Genomic DNA, 18,557 nt, shown 5'->3' on the forward strand with positions numbered 1-18,557 from the left:
GCTGTGGATTTTTATATAAATCAGTATGATTCATCGTGGTCATTCACAAAAAAAGGCTTAAAAAGTATTTTAAAGACAACAGCAAATAGTGATATAGTGAAATATTTTAAATCTAATATTTTAATAATCCCTGAACTGCAAGAAAAAAAACCAAAACACCTGGAATAAATGCATTTCAGTCCCATTCTGTACTGCACTACAAAGACAACAGCTTGATCCTTCTCCCACAGAAGTAGTTGTTTACTTTAATGAGCACAGGAATAAGCCTTTATTCTTTGTTTGTTCATTAAATACATTTCTAATTAGACAATTAGCTATTGGGGGAGGGGAGGAATAGCAAACCTTAAACCACTATTAGAAACTGAAGATTTTATACTGGTCTTCACTGTACTGGAATGGTTAGTGCTAGACTGAAGTACTTAAAATAGATTAAAATCTAATTTATGTACTGCTAAATCTTCTTGAGCTTTTCAGATCAGATGTAAGGAAAAAAGTCTGTTCTTATGCTCAAAGAAAAGTTTATGATCCTCATGTTAAAAAACAGTGCAGTGTTCGACTTTGGAAAAAAGGTACATATAAAAAGCTGTTAACTGAAATGTTTCACAGCTGAATGCTTAAAGAACCAAGAGTAGGAAGGAAAAAAAAAATCTGTGGACTGCTAAAAATAATTTAAAGAAGAAGTTTTCCTGTTTAATACATTAGAAAGAAAGATTATGTTCCAATAATTAGTTATTTGAGAACTGCTCTTCACTGTTTCGCAGCTGAGGACAGTGGTACGATCCACTACGATCCAACACTTTTTCCCCTTTACTGGAAAATTGTTCCATGATGAAGATTTTCTGTTATGTCTATAAGTTTTTTCAACTTGTCACTAGGAAGAGCATGCAGAATGCTTTTGATAAAAGGAAGTACATGTTTCAGGTTTATGAGGCCTCAAAGCAGTTCACGAAGCAGAAAAAGAGTATCTGATGCATGCTACAAATTGTGGCAATGTTCCCTGTTTAAGAATGGTTGTTTCCTAGCTAAAAGCAGAACAATTCCACTGGTATTGCAGATTGGCAAATTAGTAGAGTAAGTGAATGAAAGCAGAAATCTAAATATACTAAATACTAAGGGTTTGTTTATATTCAGATTTGCATCATTTTAACTAGAGGTATAATTTTACACAGACAATTAAAGCAACGCTGAAGACTGGGGGGACATTTATTTTGGTTTAACTTAAATTGATTAGGAGTAGGTTTAAACTACCTTTGGTTTAAGCGTAGCATTTCAGGTAAGTGTTCTCATGGGATTTGTACTGGTTTAGCTAAATCAGTGTTTAAATTAAAGGGGGGGCAAATTTGTATGCAGAAAAGGCTTAAGAAAGCAAGCCAAGTGTTTACATGACAATTGCATCATTTTGGATTTATCCTAAAAACCAAAATTGTCATCTTAGAAATAACTTCGTATTATAGTAGTTTGCTGTGCTGTTGTAGTTGTGTTGGTCCCAGGAAATGAGACAAACAACGTGGGTGAAGTACACCAGTACCCCGATATAACGCGACCCGATATAACACGGATTTGCATACAAGGCGGTAAAGCTCTGACACACTGCTCTGAGCAGTGTATTAAGGGTGCTGGCCAGGCTGGGGCTGAGGGTCTTGGGGGCGGTCAGGGGCTCCCCCCCCCCAGGTCTCGGGGGCAGGAGCTGTGAGGGGGCACTTTTGGGGGCCCCACAGTCCCAGAGTAGCCCAGGGGACTAGCAAGGGGCCGGTAGCAGCCTGCTCTGCTTCCCTTGCCCCGGCCGTGTCGCTCGGGGGAGGGGGCTTGGGGGAAGCGATCCCCCCTGCACTCACCAGCAGCAGCGGAAGCAGAGCAGCCCGGCCCCAGACTGCTCCACTCTGCCAGCTCCCAGCCGCAGCGCTCCGCTTCCCACCACAGGTGAGTACGGGGGCCGTCCTTTCCCCAACCTCCCCACACTCACCGGCGGCAGGAAGCAGAGCAGCCCAGCCCCAGCCCGCTTCACTCCGCCAGCTCCCAGCCGTGGTGCTCCGCTTCCTGCCACAGGTGAGTGCAGGACCTTTCCCCAGCTGCCCCCCAGCAACACAGCTGGGGCCAGGGCAAGGAAAGCGGAGAAGGCTGGGGCCATGTCACTCTGCTTCCCGCCGCAGATGAGTGCAAGCAGGGCATCCTTTCCCCAACCTCCCCGCACTCACCAGGGGCAGGAAGTGGAGTGCCATGGCTAGGAGTGGGCTGGGGCCGGGCTGCTCCGCTTCCTGCCGCTGCCGGTGAGTGCCTGGGGTGGGGGTGGATAGGGGTCGGAACAGTCAGGGTACAGGGAGGTTGGGTGGGGTTTTGAGGGTGATTAGGGATGTGAGTCTCTGGAGGGGGCGGTCAGGGAACAAGGAATGGGGGGAGCAAAGCAAGTTTGATATAACGTGATCTCACCTATAACACATTGAGATTTTTTGTCTCCCGAGGACCTCATTATATTGGGGTAGAGATGTAATAACTTTTAATGGACCACTTTCTGTTGGGGAAAAAAGAGCTTTCGAGCTGCACAGAGGTCACCTGAAGAACACCTCTGTGCAGCTCGAAAGCTTGTCTCTTCCCCCAACAGAAGGTGGTTCATTAAAAGCTATTATCTCACCCAGCTTGTCTCTATTATAACATTTTACATTTACCATAGATAACACATTTTGTACCCAACTAAAGAGTATTTAACGTCAATCAATCATATTTTGGAATGTAACCTGTGTCATTTAAATAGCCATAACAAAACAGAGAAACTACTTACTGGTTGCATAGCTCTGGCTGTCTAACTAAATTTTGAATGAATTCATTCAGTCCTGCTCTTCTCTGTTTAATAAAATCTGGGAATGAGGGGAAAAGTGTAATTAGAAAGAATCATTTAATGAATTCATGGCAAAACAAGTTTTTAATCTTGCATTTTTTACATTACTTTAATGGAAGTTAATCAACAAAAAAAAATCTGAATATAATTGGGCTTATACATGAGGATTTTGTATAGAAAAAAATATGAAATGGGAAAGAATAGGAGCTCCAGTCTCTATATAACTTGTTCATTTTATTATATATTTTAAAAAGCAAAAATGTACTCAGCCCGACAGATCTTGCATGCGACAAGACTTCAGAGTGTGTAGTCACAATGGCCTAGATTTTGTAGTGGAGAGCACACTGGCTCTGATCCTGCTAGCACTGAAATCAGTGACAAAATCCAACAGCTACAGAGCTGCTCTATCAACATGTAACCATTACCAAAGATATTTTAAAATCTTTATTTCTCTCTCCACTTTTGATGTAGTTTGTCTTGTACGAAAGAGTTAACCTAACCTAAAACTAAACAAATGTTTACTTTGGTTCAGTAGTAAGGAAAGGCCCTACTACAGGACTGCAGTCCTTATTAGATCAATTTAAGCAAGCAAGATAGATTAAATCCCAAATAAAGAACAAAATAAAAGGAATAATAACCAAGTCATAGTTTACCTGGATCAAAATTGTCTCCAAATATTCTTTTAGCTGGAATCTTCAGGTTCATAGTGGGAAACTGTTTCTTCAGCTAAAAAACAAAAACACCATATGCATACTTAGATATTTGGACTCCAAGGCAAATCCTATAAATAATTGCTTGATGTAGGCATATTTTACTCTCAATTTGCAGACAGTTTCAGACTACTAGCATCACTTTTTCTGCCCTCAATATTGTCTTTTTTGGGATTAGTACAAAGGGGAGTGTGGAGACAGAAGGCTGATCTGCATATAAACAAATTGTCTAGGCCCCATTTACCAGTGTGTTACTATTTGTAACCTGGTTAAGAAACAAGTTCAACCTTGTTGTAAGCAGGGCTTTAGGCATCTATTGTTATTAGAAATGTTCTTTATTACATTGCCTCCTCTGGCCCAGTTTGCTTTTTTTCTCCACTCTCCTCCCCCACAAAGTAGCTGTCTTCTGCTAGGAAGACAAGTATCAACAAACTCAGTGGATAAGTCTCTGATGATAGAAGCCCTTGGAGCCCAGTGCATTTCCAAACACCTACAAGCTTCCAGGGATTGGATGCTGTCACTGCAGCAGACAGACCTAATCAAAGAAGAGACTGGCTTGTGAGAGTGAATCTTTGCCCAAATCCAACTACAATGACCTAAAAACAAAACAAAAATTCCATGCACTCAGTGTTGCAGAATAACCTGGTAGAAGAAAAATCCATGTTCACACTCAGATTTTTCTTAGTCGCTCCTCCTTGTACATGTATAGCCTGAAAGTCAGGATCCAGGTTTACACCACAGCAAAGCAATCTCTAGGAGCATGGAGCCCCTAGGCCTGATGGCTGAAATTCAGACAGACACTTTGCCCTAGCTATTGAGGAGCAAACTAATCCACCAATAAAGGATGCATAATGGTAACATGCCTGTGAGAGGCAGTGCGTGAACTTATTTGAAAAAAGTGCATCCAGAGAGGATTGCAGATACAGAATTTATTCATACTATGTAGGAGGCCAAACAAGAGAGGGAATAGGAAAGAAAACTAAGGAGTTTATAATATGGTAGGAATCTTAGTAGATAAAGACACTAATACCTTCCAATTCATTCTCCTTGATCTCCACAAAGCCTGTGTGTTTAAAAGCCACCATCTAAAAATTGTGAAAGGAGCAGTAGATAGTCTCCAAAACAGAGAGAGATGTATTTCTTCTCCTCTGATTTAAGAGCTGGTGGTTCCTTTCTCCAGTTATCCCATAAGCAAGTTTCAATATCAACTCCATTTGGCATTTCAAGTTCCTCCCTGACATGCTTTTCAGTTTGCAGTCCTTTGGAATGTTCAGCTCCCTCCCTTCTTTTCGGGAGAAATGAGGGCAGATGTTCCTTTTCATCTTGGCTAATTTCTCTAAGAGCCTACACTTGCATTAGAAAGGCCGGGGCCGACTATACTTCACGACAATAGTGACATCATCTGACAATCCGGATGGGTGGGCTATATTAGCATTCTTCAGCCACTGAAGAGGGGATACTTTCTTTCTCCCTTGACTCCATGGGTAGTCTAAGGCTGTGGCTACACTTAGCGCTTCAAAGCGCTGCCGCGGCAGCGCTTTGAAGCGCTAAGTGTAGTCAAAGCGCCAGCGCTAGGAGAGAGCTCTCCCAGCGCTGTCCGTACTCCACCTCCCTGTGGGAATAACGGACAGCGCTGGGAGCCGCGCTCCCAGCGCTGGGGCTTTCACCACACTGGTGCTTTGCAGCGCCGCAATTTGCAGCGCTGGAGAGGGTGTGTTTTCACACCCTGCTGCAGCGCTGCAAATTTGTAAGTGTAGCCAAGCCCTAAGAGGTGTGCCAAGTACGACATGTGATATCCCAGGCAGACTTCAGTCACCTAGGTAAAACAAGGTATGTGGACAGAGCAGAGAACAGTGCACGTCACCGAGGGTGCCAAGGAGGGTGGTTTCAGCAGCTGATAGGAGATTTGGCTCACAACACATGCATCTGAGGGGCTGTGAGGGGTTAGTTCCTTTGTAAGATCTGGAGGCAGTGACTTTAGGTGACTACATACTAGGACAGAGTGCAGACAGTCAGGGCCGGCTCCAGACCCCAGCGCGGCAAGCACGCGCGTGGGGCGGCCCTTTCCCGGGGGGGGCGGCAGGCTGGGCCGGCGGACCTGCCGCAGTCATGCCTGCGGGAGGTCCACCGGAGGCCCGGGACGACTGGACCTGCCGCAGGCATGACTGCGGACGGTTCGCTGGTCCTGCGGCTCCAGTGGACCTCCCGCAGGCGTGCCTGCGGCAGCTCAAGCAGAGCCGCCGGACCTGCGAACCGTCCGCAGCTGCGGGAGGTCCAGCCGAGCCGCGCGACCAGCGGACCCTCCGCAGTCATGCCCACAGGAGGTCCGCTGCTCCCGCGGCTCCGGGGCGCCTCCCGCGCATGACTGCTTGGGGCGGCCAAAAAGGTAGAGCCGCCCCTGCAGACTGTAGGGTCTCCAGAAGTGCATGGCCCTGGATAACAACCAAATTGGCACATGCCTAGGACTGGCCCTGCCTGCTCTCCTCTAAGGCCTGGTCTACACTAGGACTTTAATTCGAATTTAGCAGCGTTAATTCGAATTAACCACGCACCCGTCCACACCAGGAAGCCATTTAATTCGACCTAGAGGGCTCTTTAGTTCGAATTTGGTACTCCACCCCGACGAGGGGAGTAGCGCTAAATTCGACATGGCTATGTCGAATTAGGCTAGGTGTGGATGCAAATCGAACTTAGTAGCTCCAGGAGCTATCCCACACTGCACCACTCTGTTGACGCTCTGGACAGCAGTCCAAGCTTGGATGCTCTGACCAGCCACACAGGAAAAGTCCCGGGAAAATTTGAATTCCTTTTCCTGTCTGGACAGTTAGAATCTCATTTCGTGGTTGGACATCGGGGCGAGCTCAGCAGCACCGGCAGCAATGCAGAGCTCTCCAGCAGAGGAGTTCATGTAATCTCTGAATAGAAAGAGGGACCCAGCATAGACTGACCGGGAAGTCTTGGATCTGATCGGTGTGTGGGGCGAGGAGTCTGTGCTTTCGGAGCTGCGCTCCAAAAAACGGAATGGAAAGACCTACGAGAAGGTCTCCAAAGCCATGAGAGACAGAGGATACAGCCGGGATGCAACGCAGCGCCGCGTGAAAATCAAGGACCCCAGACAAGGCTACCAAAAAATCAAAGCGGCCAACGGATGCTACGGAGCCTGCCACCACTGCCCCACCAGTGACCATGGACTCTGATGATGGGACAGTGTCGACGGCCAGTTCCTCGGTGATGTTCGCGGACGGGGAAGATGAGGAAGGGTTTGTGGAGGACGAGGCAGGCGACAGTGCTTACAACGCTGGTTTCCCCGACAGCCAGGATCTCTTCATCACCGTCACGGAGATCCCCTACCAACCCTCCCCAGCCATTAACCCGGATCCTGAATCAGGGGAAGGAGCAGTCGGTAAGTGCTTTAACCATGTAAACTTTTATTCTTAATATAACAGGAATCTGAAGTATGTGAAAAGGAGGTCTCTCTATATATGGGGATAGAACAGAAATCCTCCTGGGAGATCTCCACGAAGCTCTCCTGGAGGTAATCGAAAAGCCTCCGCAGGAGGTTCCTGGGGAGAGCTGCCTTATTGGGTGCTCCGTGGTAGCACACTTTTCCACGCGAGGCTTTCAGGAGGTACTCAGGGAGCATTGCCTCCCCAAGCACGGCTGCATAGGGCCCTGGTTTGTTCGTTCTCTCCCTCTCTCCCTCTCCCCCTCTCTCCCTCTCCTCAGGGTGATCTCGCTCGGAGACTCCTGCATCTAATTAGGTGAATTACTGTAATGTTACGCCTGGTCCAAAGTATTTTTAAAAAATCTCCGGACAGACGGCATAGCAGAGACTCAGCACGCTGCTGCGTGACGAGCGTAACGGAAAGCCAAAGAATCAAATGGACGCTCATGGAGGGAGGGGGGACTGAAGACGCAAGGTATCCCACAGTTCCTGCTGTCTCCGAAAAGCATTTGCATTCTTGGCTGAGCTCCAAATGCTTCTAGGGTCAAACACAGTGTCCGCGGTGGGTCAGGGCATAGCTCGGCAATTTACGCACCGCACCCCCCCCACCCCCAGAAGTGAAAGGGAAAACAATCCTCTGTTGACTCTTTTACATGTCACCGTATCTTTACTGAATGCTGCAGATAGATGCGATGCTGCAGCACTCAACACCAATATCCTTGCTCCCCCCCCCCCCCCGCCATGGGTGGCTGACGGTACAATATGACTGATATCCATCGTCATCATCAGCCTATTGGCACATGGGGCAGTGCAAAAGGACTGGTAACCATGCCGACTAGCATCTGTCAGGTCCCCCAATGTCAGGTGCACCTAATTTTTCATGGTAGATGGTGCAGTATGGTTGATAACCGTCTTCATCATAGCAACAGGGGGCTGAGCTTCATCAGCCCCCACCCTTCATGTGTAAAGAAAAGATTCAATTGCCCCTGGACTAGCAGCAGGATGCTGGGCTCCTCTCCTCCACACTCCTTAATGTCCTATCTGGACTATCATAGCAACTGGAGGCTGCCTTCCACTCATTTCTCACTAACAAGTCACTGTGTCTTATTCCTGCATTCTTTATTACTTCATCACACAAGTGGGGGGACAATGCTATGGTAGCCCGGGAAGGCTGGGGGAAGAATGGAATGAACAGGTGGGGTTGTTGCAGGAGCACCCCCTGTGAATAGCGTACAGTTCATAATCTATGCAGGATCTGACACAGAGCAGCTGTGCTCTCTGGTTCTCTGATACAGTGGTTCTCTAGTACACTTGCCCATATTCTAGGCAGGACTGATTCTATTTTTAGATACCAAAAAGGAGGGATTGACTCAGGGAGTCATTCCCAATTTTGGCTTTTGCGCCCCTGGTATGACAGCAGCAAATGGTGCAGTGCAAAAGGACTGGTAACCATGACCATCTTATTACCAATTTATGGTATGGTAGGTAACCATCTCTGCTGTCATGCAAAAGCAAAAGCATGCTGCTGTGTAGCGCTGCTGGACCGCCTCTGTCAGCGGCATCCAGTACACATATGGTGACAGGCACAAAAGGCAAAACAGGCTCCATGGTTTCCACGCTGTGGCATCTGCCAGGGCAATCCAGGGAAAACGGGCTTGAAATGATTGTCTGCTGTAGCTTTCCCGGAGGAAGGGATGACTGACGACATTTACCCAGAACCACCCGCGAAAATGGTTTTTGCCCCATCAGGCACTGGGATCTCAACCCAGAATTCAGAGAGACAGACTAGACTGTGTTAATTGTTCGCAAAAATGTATCTTTGCAAGGAATTCACTCCCTTTTTCCCCATCACACAGCTTCGACTGTCTCCAGACCTGCCACAGCATCCCCCTCACAGAGGCTGGCAAAGATTAGGCGGCGAAAGAAAAAGGCACGGGACGAGATGTTTGCTGAACTTATGGGGTGCTCCCGAGACGAGACGGACCAGCAGAGCCAGTGGAGGGAGACCCTCTCTCTGTACCAGCGCTCACACAGCGAACGGGAGGAGAGGTGGCGTGAGGAAGACAAGCAGGCGACTCAAACGCTGCTTGGACTAATGAGGGAGCAAACGGACATGCTCCGGCGCCTTGTGCATGTTCTGCAGGACCTCAGGCAGGAGGACAGAGCCCCCCTGCAGTGTATCTGCAACCGCCCTCCCCCGCCACAAAGTCCCATACCCCCCTCACCCAAAATAACCAGAAGGAGGGGCGCCAGAGGCCATGAAAACTGTCACTGCACCCCAGCAGAGTGCTCAAGTACCCAAAAGCTCTCATACCCTAAATTTTGAGAAGTCCTTTCCTTCCCGCCTCACCCAAGCCCCCGGCTCTAGGCACCAGCGGGCCAAGCACCCACTTGGGGCGGCATCCTGGGGAGGGCGGCAGATGGCCCCGGTGGACCTCCCGCAGGCATGCCTGCGGGAGGTCCACCGGAGCCGCTGACCCGCAACCGCCAGAGCGCCGCCCCCGCCCCAGCAAATCCTAGCTGCGGCTGGGAGTTAAAAGGCTCCGGGCTCCCTGCCGCGGCGGGCAGCTCGGAGCCTTCTGATTCCCGGCCGCGGCTGGGAGTTAAAAGGCTCCGGGCTCCCTGCCGCGGCGGGCAGCTCGGAGCCTTCTGATTCCCCGCCGCGGCTGGGAGTTAAAAGGCTCTGGGCTCCCTGCCCCGGCGGGCAGCTCAGAGCCCCCTCTGATTCCCGGCCGCGGCTGGGATTTAAAAGGCTCTGGGCTCCCTGCCACGGCGGGCAGCTCGGAGCCTTCTGATTCCCGGCCGCGGCTTGGATTTAAAAGGCTCTGGGCTCCCCGCAGCGGGGAGCCCAGAGCCCTTTAGACACGCCTGCCGCCCTAAGGGCGCACGGACTGCCCCCCCCCAGCCCAGGGCGGCAATTCAGTGCGCTGCTTGGGGCGGCAAAAACTCTAGAGCCGGCCCTGCAAGCCCCCATCCCAGTTTCATCCCCTAACTGTCTAGTTGATAATAAAAAATACTTTTATGTTAATTACTGTTTCCGTCATGTTCTTTTAGAGGAGACTGTGTTTGAAGGGGGGGAAGGGGGTTGGTAATTGGACAGGACAATCACCTTTACCAGGGTACAGACATGGGGGCAGGATCAGCAGCAGGTCACACACACACTGCAGTCAGTAGGCACCCTGGTCGGTATGGGAGGTGGTTTGCAGGTTCTGTGTGGGTGGGGGGGTATGTGACTTTGTAGCGGGGGAGGGGGGGGTTACAGATCTCATGCAACGGTCCCTGTCCTGGACCACAGAGCCACGCAGCAGAGGAATCTGTATCCGTCCTCCCCCGCCAAAAGGCCACATAGCCTCCGCACACAGATTCCCAAAAAGGAGGGATGGCAGGCTCCGTTGAAACATCCAGTCTGGCACTGCAGACCGCTCTGGGAGCAGGAGCCTGTCATTCCTCGAGTTTACAGGCGGTCTTTACATCACTGCACACCCTACCCAGCACAGTCCGTGTCCCAGTTTCAACCCTGTAACGCAAAGTCATCAATAAAGAAACCTTTGTAAAGTTACAGTGGAACATGTATTTTATTTTTAAACGTGTGTTGGAAGTTGGGGAAGCGGGGTGGGCGGGGTATGTAACTGCAGATGCTAGTCAACAGTAGCTTGGTAAAGAAACAGGGGCAGGTTCAGCTTCTCTGTAAAGAAACTGAACAGTCACAGGTCATGCTGCTCACTGCTCGCTGGTACTTGAAGAGTTCCTTGTCGCTGTGCAAGGCGCCTGCACAGAGCTTCACGAGCCAGGGCATTAGCGGGTAGGCTGGGTCCCCGACGATCACTATAGGCATCTGCACATCCCCAAGACTTATTTTGTGGTCCGGGAAGAAACTACCTTCCTGCAGGCGTCTAAACAGACCAGAGTTCCTGAAAACACGCACGTCATGAACTTTGCCTGGCCACCCGACGTTGATGTTGGTAAAACATCCCCCATGGTCCACCAGTGCTCGCAGCACCATTGAAAAGTAGCCCTATTTCTCAGCAGCTGACTGTGGAAGAGGTGGACGATAAGGTGCGAGGAGCTGACAACGGCCATAACTGCAGCGGGATCCGTGCTCAAAGTGCTGTGGCGCCCGCGCTGTCACTGAGCAGAAAAGTGCACGAACAGATTGCCTGCAGGCGCTTTCAGGGAGGGAGGGCGTGATTGACGGTTCAATGATGACAGTTACCCAAAACCACCTTCGACACATTTTTCCCCCCAGCATGCATTGGGGGGAAAGCCCAGAATTCCAATGGGCAGCGGGGAGTGCGGGAACTGTGGGATAGCTTCCCACAGTGCACCGCTTCCAAAGTCGACACTGGCCCCGTTACTGTGGACTCACACAGTCGAACTAGTGTATTTAGTGTGGATACACAACTTCGACTTCATAAGGTCGATTCCACAAATTCGAATTAAGTTGATTCGAAATAGTCTTGTAGTGTAGACATACCCTAAGTGTGTACAGTAGTAGCAGCCTCTGCCAGCAACGAACCCAAGAGATCCACTGAATTTCCACAAGTCTTCAGCTGCAAAGGCTTATGTTAGCTTGATCAAGTCTTCCACTCCAGAAAATCATGACAACTCCTAACTGACTTTCAAGTATTTTAAGAAACAGGTTTTTCAAAGAAGTACAACTATTTATACACTAGTTCCCTTTATTTCTTTGGAAAATAAATTCTAAAGTGTTTACTTTGTTTTTCTTTAAACAAAGGCAGATATCAAATACCCACCACACACACACTTATTTAATAATATCCACATACCCAAAAAACCCCAAAGCCCCACACCTCTAAATCCTATTAAAGTTGAAACTAGTGAAAAACGGTCTCTGATGGTTTAATGTGGAACACGACTACACACCATGAAGGAATGAATTCAACCCACAATACAGCAAACAAGCATTCCTCTGTGCTATTTTAGTGTGATTCTTTATAATGCATCTTACTCACTGTGTTGTACAGTTTATCAAACTCAGCATATCGCCTGAAGACAAACCACTCATTTCTACCAACGGAGACCAATACTTTGTAAACCTGTGGGAACACAAAGGCAGAGTAAATGCCAAAAATCAGTTTCAGAAAAGCCACCTGTTTTGTTTTTGGGGGGCTTATATGTGCATGTATGAACACACACACACACACACACAAAAACATATTTCTCATTAAGCTACTTGTTTATTACATCTTCATATAAGCATCAACCCAAGATTAACAAATCTTGTTTTCTATAAGATGCAAAATGCTCATTTTGTTTTAAACTGGAGCCTTAAACATCAGTAAGACTACTATATGAATTCCATAAGATTAATACACATTCAGTAGAAGCATCTTGCTACTAGATACTAAAACACTGATACAGGTCCACTTTGTGGGGGAGGGTGGGGAATGAGGAAAGCCTCAAGTCCAATGTAATGATGCAGGAATGAAAGTGGCCTCATTCTACAGAATGTTAGTCAGGTCTTTATAAGTTAATAATATATAAACAAGCTGAATCTATACATTTGTTTTAAAAGAAAATACCAAGGAAACAAGCCTTCATAGTACTGTTAGCCTCCTCCCCCCAAAAAAGCACATGGTTATCACTGAAGATCATCCTGACCCAAGCTTTTGTTGAGTAGTATGTCTTGACGAAAATAGGGAGAAAGCTGTACATTCAACATATAAACAATCACTTATCTGTAAGAGCAACTCCTATGCAGGTAGCATCTGTGGAGTTAGACTGCCTAAAAATGTTTTTAGTTGACAAATCAAGTCTAGCAAAGAATTTATTTAAAAAGAGTAGTGTCTGCCACTCATGTTTCCAGAAAGGCATAAACTCTAAACCTGTTTACATAATCATCCATTCTGCTTCAACCGTGCTCAAACTGCAACAGCAGAATTAGACACCTCCCAAAGAGAAGAGAGATGATGCACCCACAGTTACTATTTATAGTTAAGTGATTATTCTTCTGAAGTATTATCTATGGATTCGCGCTTACACTGCCATGACTAATGAAAGCACATGAGTTAGTGTAATGGGCTATAAACACTCCCCTGGAAGTCAGGCCAGGGAGGAGTTAGTTATTTTCCAAAGGAGCCAGGCAAAGCACCTTCTCCAGCCCAGAGAAGTTGGCTAGCCTGCCAGCTGGAAAAGGGAGGATCCCCATCTAGGCTCACCAAGGCACAGAAAAAACAGGAAGGAAAAATTGCAAGACAGTTCTGAGAGAGAAGGAGGATGCACCCAGTCTCACTCCTCCCAGATGTGGTGCTGCTGTTGTAGCCTGAAAGATTCTAGAAAGTGGCTGCTTTACCGAAATCCATGACTGCTCTTTGCTCCTGCCAACCCCAGGAAGATAATCAAGTCAGGAGACTCTCAGACCAAGATGTAACCAGGAGCTCCAATGAAATTTAAGTGAACGATTATTCCCTCCCTCCCCCAGATTAGGGACAGAGAGAGCAGAGCCAGCAATTTCTGCATTAAACTAGCGTGGTGGCATGAACCTGGGAAACAGACAGATTTAACCATGTCAGCTAGAACGACTCTTTATCTTTGATTACCTGCAGCTGAAGGGAGCCTGATCAGGCTCAGCCACCTGGGGAACCAAGATGAGACAAGTCGTAATTTACACATCTATAAAGGGGCCAAAGCAAGGAGGCTGGTGTTTTAAAGGGACAGTATTCTTTTTCCTTTGTTTGCTGGTGTCTGCCACTAGACAGGTCCTATGGCTAAGCACAAAAATAATGGCTGGGCAAATGGATTGTCCAGGTCTCTTCCCATAAATCCTAATTTTTTTTTAAATGGAGCACATGCAGATCTCTGTTCCCATTGTAATGTTCAAGTCAGCTTCTGACTTCATCCCTTTTAAAATAAAAAGTCAAACCTCTTAGCAAGAGCTATTAATCATAGTAGAAGAAACACACCCTCACCTATAAAGATTACTCCCTGACATCAGACCTGCAGTGGAAGTCTCTGGCAGTCACAAGATCAGCCAGTCAAGGGCGGGCTGTTTCTTTTTCTTCTAAAAAGACATCTCCTGCCTTCCCTACTAAGGATACAACTCCTGTATCTTACCACAAAAGCCAAAACACTCAAACTACAAATATGTAGTAGTTTAGCATAGTGTTAAGTATTACTAACTGGTACCATCTTTTTACCTGAGGAGGACATCCCCACCATATTCTGCAGACATGCACTTTTGTCCACATTACTGGCAACTACACTGTTCGACTCCTGTGGGGTGACTGGGAATAGAATGGAGTGGCATCCCTAAAGCTTAGGCCTTTGAGACATTATCCTCTCACCTGCTGGATGTTCAGGCAGTTCAAGAAAAGTGACATCTAAATGCAAGAATCCTCCACATCTTCCTTATGGTTTTTACAATAATGCTTTCCTCATGTGTGTCTGTCTCTCCTTTTAGTAATCCCCTCCTGCAGGCTCAAGGAGCAATGCCCAGGGGCTCCAGAGAGTCACTGCAATATGGGTTTGCAAGAGGAGAGAAAATAAATGCAGTATAATAGCCATAAAAATGCTCTGGAGGATGCAGGTCTACTACTGAAATTTACTGTACCCATCGCTTCTTGGCTGATAGTGTTATTAAATCCTAAAATATACATGACAAACCCACAAGCTTTGCTGTGAAAAGTATAATTTGTCAGGCTGCTAATTAATCCTTGATATAAAGTGGAAGAGGCCAAAACTGAGCAATATGCTTCCACAGGGAACATTCACCTGGTTAGACTGTGCCTACTGTCACCTCTTCTCTCTAAAATTTCCCCACTGTTGCTAATGTTGGTGCAGCTCCACAAGTAGGAGTGCCTGGGGAGACAGGTCTCTAGGCTACAGCTGATTTTCTGCCTAAAAAGTTCTACGTGACCTGGTGCTTAAAACTCTGGGAACTATCATTGTCTTGTGCACTCTAGTGCTATCACTGGTGAACTTACCCCAACAAGAAATTTCAGGACAAATGTCTAACCACAAGTCTGTAAAGAATTAACATTTAGGCAGTACAATGTGCTAATTTTGTTGGAGGAAGATCACAGACTTTCGAGAGAGCTACTTCTTTCAAAACTACAAAATTGTATGAAATACACTTCCAACACATACCGACCCCCAGGCATTCTCAAACTTTAGCTCTTAAACTGCAAGCTAACCAAACTCCCCTTTTCTTTTCCCCACTCCCCCCAAAATAGTTACTTCATGATATACTTGAATATTTACATTGACTACATAAAGTAATATTCTTTCCCTTCTGAAGATAAAGAGAATAACTCTGCTGTAGCCTGAAAACAGACATAAACCTTGCACTAGTTTTCATCAGTGAAATACCCTTGGATTTACTAATTATCTAGAAAAACAGAACAAGCTAGTCAGCAGCTCTCAGTTTCAGGAGGAAATTGCACAACAGGGTAATGAATCAGATCACATTTTTGAAAGAAAGGGTATAAAGAATGCATCCTAATTCTAACAGACATTGAAGCAAAGACAAAACCATCCAAAACCACTTTACTTCCTATATTAAGTAAGATTCTTTGCACCCTTAAACAAAACAAATAAGTACTGCCAACCACCAGATTTAAAAAAAAGCCTGCATGATGTACAAAATATGTCCATCAGGAAACCAAAAGGAAACAAAAGTGTGTGTGGGGGAGACACGACACACTTCCAAGACCATAAGAGTCAAAGAAAGTGAGAAAAAGAGAGAGAAAGAGCACGAGAGAATAAGTGATGAGTTTCCTTTTAAAATGTAAAAAAGGACATTAAGAAAACAACTGTAAAGATGTAAAATAAATATAGAGTGTGTATACTCAGGAGCTCACCTTTTTCTTTTCTTTTCTTTTTTTTTCTTAAACACACCTCACTCCTTGGGATTTTGTTTTTCACAGAAAAGATACGGCAACATTTGGATCTGATATGCTAGGGCAAAAAAAATCCCCCCTCCCATTTATACACTAAATGCCAAATATGAAAAACAAAACAAACCACTGCAGTTTTGTTTAAAGGGGTATCAAGAATTTGTAAACCAGAACTATATCTACAAAAAGTGACAAACTCTAGAATAAAAATCCTATTCTGCTTGAAGATTCATTATGTAGAGCATTTTGTTCGTTATGTCCAGTACATATCATTTGCATTTGAGCAAACACTAATTTCTGTCATCAGTATGTGGAGAGCACAATAATAGTCAAATATTTAAGATGTGCGCTAATGTACAAAACAAAGCACATAAGTAACTTAAGTAGTCTGTCTAGAGAAATGCTAACATACTTACAGTAAACCTCTTTTTCTTCTCTCTATGTTCATCAGAGCTGGGAATGCTAACACTTGGGCAGCTTTCTTTGAGATCCATTTTTATGTACTCTTTGGGCAAGTTTGTGTCAAGAGACTCCATTCAATGTATAGCAAACAGAAGACAATCTCAGCGATACTGATCCAAAATGTGAAGCTTTTCTTGGGAAAATTTAAATTCCATCATGCAACCTTAAAATGTAATTAAAAAGGTAAGATTAATACAGAAACATTGCTCATTTGCATAGTTAGAATTAGTTCGTGAGCTCCTTCTCTGGGCAGGGATTATAGCTTCCTATGCAGGAATACAGTACATAGTGCAAAAGTGCCCGATCCTGATTGGGGCCTTTGGACAGTGGGGACAACAGACACTGCTCATCTCTGCAACATACACTCAACCCCTGATCCTACAAGATGTTCCATGCTGGTGGGCTTTTGCCCCCTTACAGAGCCCTGTTGACTTCAAAGGGGGCTCTGCAAGGGTTCAAGGCCCCCACTGCAAAAACTATCTTGCAGGATCAGGGCCACAGAATGTAATGCACAATTTGGGACAACAAGGCAACAGACAGATATTTAACATCAGAGTCAAGTTAATACAACTCTTATGGCTGAGTAAAACTAAGGTAGAAATAATTTATTCAACATTATTTCTAAATAATTTTCAGATGTGCAAGTCAGTACCTCAGGGCACTGCATACCTGTCAGAACACACAGAGAATGTTTAAGGAAAGATCATATGAGGAAAATCTTTCAAATCAAGTTTAAAGGGACAGAGTTAGTTTTAAAAAGTCACTTCTGTCTGAACATTTAGCTGCTGTTGTTACAAGTGAAGCATATGACAACAGTAACTGACAGATTAGAGAGACTTCCCCCAGTTTTGCTTACTTTTGTGCTTTTGACAGCACATCGTCTAGAGAGTTTCATCATTTCCCCTGTACAGACTGTTAGTCAACCTCTCTTCATTTAGACCTTTCAACACAGCAATAGGGAAGGGGGACATTTTAAAAGATAAGAAAATGAAAAAAAATATACCTACCAAAATAGGCCGGGGCAGGTTACTATTTAACTGGTTTTCTGAAGTTTAGATTTCAAGTTAATGGTGTCCTCTTTCACTCACTATCGCTAGGACAGGGACAATTTTGTTGTTGGGAATTAGTTTCCTTTGTGCTAGACACACACAGGAAACTAATCCCCAACAGGGGCCTCTAAATGTTGCCATAATACAAATATGAACTTTTAAGTAACACACAAGAGGACCATAAATTGATGCTCAAATTTAACAAAAGAACTCCTGTTCAGGAACGTATGGATATTTCAGTTTAGTTTTTTTGTTTTGTTTTTTAAAATCAAATACAGTTCAACCCTAAGGCACAAACAAAAAAAAAGGTAACACTAAAATATTAAATATCTAGCTTGTTTCAAATCTAACTCTACAGGGAGAAAGCTGTCAGGAGTGAAAAGCTCAATATTTAACTGCCATTTTCTCAAAATAGGGAAGTTGAATATGAACTGCATATTTCAGGGCAAGAATTTAGAAACAAACAAAAACACCAACTAATTTGATGCAATTCTGCTGTTACAGAGACACCCATGTTTGTGTTGGCAGAAGTGACAAAGTCCTTGGTATCCAATTGAAGAGATTTGGTTTGTTTTAATATCCAACTAATAAATCTGAGATGGTTCTGGTTTACTTCTTTCGCTCAAAATCTAATCACCTTGATCTCTTCCAAATCTCCTCTAGTTTCTCCTCAGATTTGAGGAACTTGATCATTAATTATAATTTACAATTAAATAAAAGATAAATATTAATATGGTAAAATTATTAAAAATGCAGAAACATCTATAATCAGGGAAATCAAGGTCATTCACTGAACAGCTATATATTCAGTCAAATTTTGTTTTAAAAATTTGACTCCCATTTGCCTTAATGTTTGACTTTCCCATATGTACTGGTTACTCGCATCAGAGTAATAGTTTTCAAGTTTAATTCAGATATGTTAATAAGTTACATATTCGAATTACATTATCTTCTACACACCAAATCAGCCAGGAATGTGTACCTTTGATGAGCCACTGTTAAAAAGCTGTGTTATACAGTAAACCGTAACTACTCTTTTATAAAATTATATTTGGGTGCGTAACCTGTAAAAAGTGTGCTCCCTTACTCCCCACAACTAGTTTAAAATATAAACTAAAAATGTTGCCATTAAATATTATACCGCAGTCCTTCCCCATTACCCCAAACATGTATTATTTGGTACAGAAGGCCCCCTAAAGTCAA

At 45.2% G+C, this 18,557-nt stretch overlaps 1 protein-coding gene across 8 annotated transcripts in view; it reads right to left on the bottom strand.

Annotated features, from left to right (window-relative positions):
* The window catches only part of LOC123363801 (serine/threonine-protein kinase Sgk3), an 86,594-nt gene that overhangs the window by 30,502 nt on the left and 37,535 nt on the right, over window positions 1-18,557 (bottom strand). For 6 of the 8 annotated variants that reach the window (XM_045005204.1, XM_045005200.1, XM_045005198.1 and 3 more), the window contains 4 exons: window positions 16,260-16,468; window positions 11,962-12,045; window positions 3,487-3,559; window positions 2,777-2,852 (listed from right to left, as the gene is read on the bottom strand). In XM_045005204.1, coding sequence (XP_044861139.1) covers window positions 2,777-2,852; window positions 3,487-3,559; window positions 11,962-12,045; window positions 16,260-16,379 — 353 coding nt within the window. In that variant the 5' untranslated portion in view covers window positions 16,380-16,468. Of the gene's footprint in view, window positions 1-2,776; window positions 2,853-3,486; window positions 3,560-11,961; window positions 12,046-14,292; window positions 14,344-16,259; window positions 16,469-17,161; window positions 17,237-18,557 lie in introns of those variants that run through there. The other 2 variants (XM_045005202.1, XM_045005205.1) reach the window with 2 other exon arrangements.

This window comes from Mauremys mutica, chromosome 2, assembly GCF_020497125.1.
Source record: "Mauremys mutica isolate MM-2020 ecotype Southern chromosome 2, ASM2049712v1, whole genome shotgun sequence".
NCBI lineage: Eukaryota > Metazoa > Chordata > Testudines > Geoemydidae > Mauremys > Mauremys mutica.